We start from the raw sequence: 6,456 nt of genomic DNA, 5'->3' as shown, positions 1-6,456 counted from the left end.
GTGTCACTCACTCTCACTAAGGGTACATTCACCTCTTATCTAGTCAGTGTCATGGCCTCAATTCCCACCCAAGAGCTAACGACTTCCAGTGACTATGTGTTTATTTAAACAAATATTTATTTCACAACTATTTTGTTTTCAGCACCATTTAGGCCTTGAATACCATGGTTAAAAAAAGACGAAGCCCATGTGAAGCCCATGTTTGCAATGAGCGTGTTTTATGGAAGAGGAAAGTGAATAGATAGATAAATACAGCATCGGGGGATCATTTCCAATAGCTTTACGTGCTCTGGGGACGCACCGTCACACCGACAGTGACTGATGGGTCGGTGTCCGTGCAGGGCTCAGGGAAGCTTCTCTGAGGAAGTGTGTCGCCTCCAAACCGAGCCCTGCGTGAGAAGAAACGTCATCGTGCCAAGACGTGACAGTGAGGTTAGAATATCCTAGAAGAGAGTAGGAGTAGCCTGGTGTGTTTCTAATGTTATGATGAAAATGTTTTTAAAAAGAACGTGTTGTTATTTACATACATTAACTATATTGCATATCTTACATGCAGCTTACACTTTACTCAGAGCAGTTCAGCCAAGCCCAAAGGCTGGACACCACCATTCCCTACTAGTGTGACTGTCCCTTCAGCTCACCGCTCCCTGTACTTGTACTCCAAGGCAAGTCAGAAATCTGAAAATTAGGGCTGGGGATTTAGCTCAGCGGCACAGGGCCTGCCTGGCAAGCGCGAGGTCGTGAGTTCAATTCCCGGTACCAGAAAAAAAAAAAGGAAATCTGAAAATTAGCTGGCAGTGACAACACACATCTGTAGTCCCAGCACAATGGGAGGCTGAGGCAGGAAGATTTCAAGGTCGAGACCAGCCTAGGCAACTTAGTAAGACAGTGTCAAAAAAGGGAGAGTGGTGGGGGATATAGCTCAGTGTAAAGGGCCTTGAGTTCGGTCCCCAGTACAAGAAAAAAAAAAGGGAAGGAAGGAAGGGAGGGAGGAAACAAAGAAAAGAAAGAAGAAAGAAAGGAGAGTGGTTCTCTCCTATCATTGGTCATAACCAATCAATCCAAGCGCCACCTATTTCCAATTTCAGGCCTTGTTTCTATACCTTTCTTAACAATCTCCTTCACTGTATTTGTTTGTCTTCTTGAGACAGGGTCTCACTACACAGTTCAGGCTGGCCTTGAGCTCACTTTGTAGCCCAGGCTGGCCTTGAGCTCACTTTGTAGCCCAGGCTGGCCTAGAACTTGCAATGATCCTCCTGCTTCAGCCTCCTCAGTGCTGGGATTACAGGCGTGCGCCACCATACCTGGCCTTTACTGTAAACTATTTCTCTTTTTCACTTTTTTCTCCCAGCCTCAATTACACATCCATCAAAGATAAAAGCAGAGCCAGGCGTGGTGGTGCATGCCTGTAATCCCAGTACTCGGGAGGCAGAGGCAGGAGGATCACTGTGAGCTCAAGACCCTATCTCAGCAAACAAAACAAAACAAAGAGACAAAGGCAGGATAGCATAAGATTTAAGAAAATATCCTCCAGTATCAAACTGAAGAATTGAAGTCAGTTGCTAAACTTTGTAGAACTTTAGTCTGTTTCCTTACCTTTCCATACCTCAGTTTCCTCATCTGAAAAAATGAGGTATAATGAGTATTTACATTTTAAGATTGCATATACATACCACAGTAAATGATGGTGTATAAATGCTGTCATTCAGAAAGGTCTCAAGAGATATTACTCTGATCAAAATTTTTGAATGGCTCCCATTTACCCTGAATAAAAAGCAAAGCCTTAGTTCTGTTGTAGTTTGGGATTTGCAAGGGGAACAATACCATACAGAACACATCATTTATAAGGTTATTTTATAATACCCAAAGAGTCATATACAAAGAGTGCAGGAACTCTGTCCACGCACTAAAGACCCAAAGAATCCAGCTGAGGGCCTGGATCCCACGGTAAGGTCTTACATGAGTCCAGCTGAAGACCTAGAGCCCGTAACAATGCCTCCCATGAGTCCAGCTGGAGGCCAAGCGCCCACAACGTCTCATGCAGGCCTGTTTCACGGATCTGCCTTGGCAAAGGCCCAAAGGTCAGTGGTGGAAGCTAGAAAGTCTGTGCCAGCGGGATGAAGGATCTGTGTCAGCAGGCTGAGTGACACTCAAAGTAAGGGCCAGAGTTCTCCTGAAAAGTACCCCAGCCATCCTCAGCAACAGTGAGGTCTCGAGCTCCTCTGAGGATGAGAACAACCGAGTTCATCAGGAAAACCAGCATGACAAGCTCCTCCAAGAGAACTAACAGCTCCCTAACAGCCTCTCTTCTTCCTCTCCAGGTCTGCCTCTTATGCTGCCGGCAACAGTCCTCAGGTGGGCCTCCCACTCCCAGAACCATGCTGGTTCAGTTCAGCTGGGTGTTAAGTTGACCACCAGTTGTCAGTCTACCACATCTCCAATCTTTGTTTATTCAGCTAATCACCTTCCCCATGTGACTTTTGTCCTTTCTTTCTCTTTGCTTGATCCTCCAATTTTTTTTTCTTTTTTTTTTCTGGTGGTGCTAAGGATTGAACCTGAGGCCTTGTGCACACAAGGTAAGAGTTCTACCACTGAACCGTACCCCCAGCCCCACTCTGGTGGTTCTATACCCATGCTTTTGCCTTTAATGTCCTTCTTTTCTTAGAAAAATCCTACTTTTCAATGAAATTTCCACTTAAAAAAGCTTCACTGTACATGGCCCTCAATCAGATTCTAGCAGCTCTACTATACCGTGGCTGTTGTTTATTTGTACTTTATCTGTCCACCCACTTGTGAGCAATCACCATGGGATTTTAAAAGATTTGTATATATAGTGCTTCATCAAAAATAGATGCTGGGTGAGCCAGGCATGGTGGCATATGCCTGTAATCCCAGCACTTGGGAGGCTGAGGCAGGATCATTGTGAGTCTGAGATCAGCCTGGGCTACAAAGTGAGCTCAAGGCCAGCCTGAATTACATAGGGAGACCCTGTCTCAAAAAGACCAAAAAAAAAAAAAACAAAAAACTACATGTATAGGTATGTACACAAGTATAATATGTTTATGAGTATAATTTTTTTTGTGATACTTGAGATTGAACCAAGGGCTCACATATTAAGCAAGTACTTCACCACTGAGTTACCTCTCAGACTCTTTTTGTTATTTTAACCCAGCCATGGTGGCACACTGTCTATTTTGACAATTGACCCCACTGCTAAATAGAAGAAATAAAGAGGACTAACTCTTTACTATGCGCCAATTCAATTCTAAGGGCGTGGCCTGGATTATCGCATTTAATCCTCTGGATGACCCTTCGAAGGAGATATAGTCATCATGCTTATTTCACAGATAAATAAGCAAAGAGCTGCAGAGTTAGATAAAAAGTGTCCTGGCTAAGCGGCAGTCTGTCAACCAGGGGCCTCTTTATGTAGTGCTAATCCCTGGGGGCTCTCTCTGGACCCTTCCAGTTCAATTCTGCTCCTGTGGATTCCTTTGGTGTAGGTAACCAACCTTAGGCTCACAAGTTCAAGCCGGGAAGGGGATGCAAAAAGAATTAAATTATGTTATGTACACATACCTACTCCCCACAACGAATGAAACCAGTATGCAAACATATACTAATAAAAATTAAAAAAAAAACAAGACAAAACAAAAAACCGAAAACGTACAGCCCAGTCTGGGTAACTTAGCCACTTACTGGATGGAGAAGAGAGAAATCACAGCGTCGCTTCTGATTTGCCCTGGGCAGTGTTTTATTTTGCATTAATATTCAGTGTAACCATGCGGAGTCCCACGCGAGTTATCACCAGTTAGTTTTACCACCCACACCTTAGAAAAAGCTGAATGTCACTTTGGACGGTACCTTTGGGAGGCCCACGCCATGCAGAACTTCAGGTTGCTGAGCATGCGCCTGAGCGCCTCGGTCCACTGCTCCTCGGTGTTGAGGTGAGTGCGCACCGAGTACTGCCCCTTGGGGTCCGCGGGGTCCCCCAGCACCCCCTCCTGCGCGTGCACCGTATAGGGCACAAGCAGCCCGCTGGGCCCGGCCTCCTGCTGAAACTGCTGCAGGCAATCCAGGAAGGCCAGCATGGCGCGGTCGAATTTGTTATGCAGGAAGACGTTGTGCCTGCCGTCCGAGGCCAGGGGCAGCTCCTCTCCGTCGGCGGTCCGGGACTTCAGGTAGGAGTGGCTCCCGCAGGCCACCAGGTGGTACCGCTGGAACTGCAGCCGCACAGCGTTGGACAGGGCCAGCAGCAGCAAAGCCGCCTGTCCCCAGGCCGCGTTGATCTCATCCCAGCCCACGGGGACCTGCGGCAGGCGGCCCAGCCTGAAACTGTTGATGATGCCCACGGGTCCTTCCTCGGAGATCTCAAAGGTGGCTTCGAAGATGTCGGTGGTCCTCAGCTGCTGTATCTGGCGCTGGGCATACATCAGCTGGTTGTCCAGGCTGCCCAGCTCGTCGGATAGTTCCTGCTGTTGCCACTGCAAGACACTGAGGTCCTTCTGGTGCTGCTCATCCTGCAGGAGCAGCTCAGTGGTCTCGGCCTGGGCGGTGCTCAGGTGGGCAGCAACCTGGGCCTGCCTGCTGTCCAGATTCCCCAGCTCCCCAACCAGCCTGGCCTCCTCCTGCATCAGGTCCCACAGTTCGGTCTGCAGGGCTGAACTCTTGTCCCCACCCTGCAGCAGCCCCACCTCCAGGCAGCGTCTGTAGGTCTGGCATTCACGCTGGGCTTGTGCCAGCTGCTTGTCCAGCTGCTCCAGGATACAGTCGGTGCACTCCTCACACAGGGGGTGGTCCACCACTTCCAGGTCTGAGAGGGAATCGAAAATGTAGGCGCAGGTCTTCTGAATGCCATCCAGAGTTTTCACGGAGGTGCAGCTGCCCAGCAGGGTGAAGGGTTTGACTCTTTCCTGGGACATCCCGCCATCTGGTTCACAGAGGCTGCTGGAGGGGCCTGCCTGGGCTCCTCCACTGGCTGCCAGATCCGTGGAACTGCTGCTGTCCTCCTGGGTACCTCCTGGACTCCTTCGCACTGAGCTGAGCTTCTCTGAGGTCTGACTGAGCTTCAGGGGCTGGTGGCAGTGTTGGCACAGGAAACGTATGGAGGACATCCTGCAGCCCTGCTCCCTGGAGCCGGCGTCTCCAAGGCTTCCCTGTCACCTACTGCACGCCTTTTAAGCTCTTTCTAGGAGAGCGATTCTTTTAAAATGCATATCTCATAGCCAGGTGTGGTGGCCCACGCCTGTAATCCCAGCACTCGGGAGGCTGAGGCAGAAGGATTGCCACAAACTCAAGGCCAACCAGGGCTACATAGCAAGACCCTGTCTCAAATAAATAAATAAATGAACAAACAAACAAACAAATAAATAATCTGATAATTTCACTTCCCTCCCTCCACATCTAGGAGGCACAGTAATCTTCACAGAACATGGATGGTCCCTCCTTAAACTGTTTAATGCCCTTTTAAAATAAAGACTAAGGGCTGAGGATATAGCTCAACAGCACAAGCGCCTGCCTGCCAAGCACAAGGTCCTGAGTTTGATTACCAGTCAAAAAAAAAAAAAAATAAAGACTAAAAAAACAAAACAAAACAAAAATAAAGGGTAGCTGGGTGTGGTGGTACACGCCTATAATCCTAGTACCAGGGAGGCTGAGCCAGGAGTGTCATTGTAAATTCCAGGCTACTGTGGGCTGTTAATAGTGAGTTCCAGCCAGCCTCACCTATATAGCAAGACCAGCCTCAAAACACCAAAAGAAAAGGTCTCTCGTTGTAACCCAACACCAGGGCTCCAGGACATCTGTCCCAGCCGCCGCTCCCCGTTCTCTGTCCTCTGGAGGCTCCTCTGGTCCTGCACAGTCCTGCTGTTTGCTTTTAACCATCACTCTGTCTCCTGGAAATGCTCTTCCTTTCCTTCTTCACCAGCTCTATTCATCCTTCAGGTTCCGTTAGATGTCATCGCTAGGAAGCCTCTCCTGACATCCCAATTTTGACTCGCTACTCTGGTGACGGATTTGGTCCCCTCTGTCACGCAGTGATAGGTACACACAGAAAAGATTTTCATTTAACTCACACATCAAGATAGAATAGTCTGGAGGTGTGTATTTTACCATTAGCTCAGCCACAGAGTGAAATATGCTGCCTCCTAATGAACAGGATTAACAGAACAATCAATACAGGAAACAAAAACCCTTATCCTGGCCCACACCTGTGACCCCACACTGGGAGGCTGAGTGTAAGGCCAGCCTGAGCAGGGCAGTAGTTCAAGGTCAACATGGACTACATAGTGAGACTTTGTCTCACCAAAATAAAACCAAACCAAAAAAAAAAAAAAAAAGGCGTGGTGGCTCATGCCCATACTATAATCCCAGAACTCCAGGAGGCTGAGGCAGGAAGATTGAAAGTTTGAGCCTAGCCTGGGCAACTCAGTGAGACCAAATCTCAAGATATAAATAAAT

General features: G+C 48.2%; 1 protein-coding gene across 1 annotated transcript; it reads right to left on the bottom strand.

Annotated features, from left to right (window-relative positions):
- Positions 1-3,845: 3,845 nt before the first annotated feature.
- LOC102020634 (beclin-2-like) lies at positions 3,846-5,111 on the bottom strand. The gene has a single exon (XM_013503274.1). It carries the CDS (start codon positions 5,109-5,111, stop codon positions 3,846-3,848), a length of 1,266 nt encoding a protein of 421 aa, XP_013358728.1.
- Positions 5,112-6,456: the final 1,345 nt, after the last annotated feature.

This window comes from Chinchilla lanigera, unplaced genomic scaffold, assembly GCF_000276665.1.
Source record: "Chinchilla lanigera isolate Chin_1 unplaced genomic scaffold, ChiLan1.0 scaffold00005, whole genome shotgun sequence".
Classification (NCBI taxonomy): Eukaryota; Metazoa; Chordata; class Mammalia; order Rodentia; family Chinchillidae; genus Chinchilla; species Chinchilla lanigera.
Note: the sequence above shows the minus strand (reverse complement) of the source record. Positions and strands in the feature narration are given on the sequence as shown.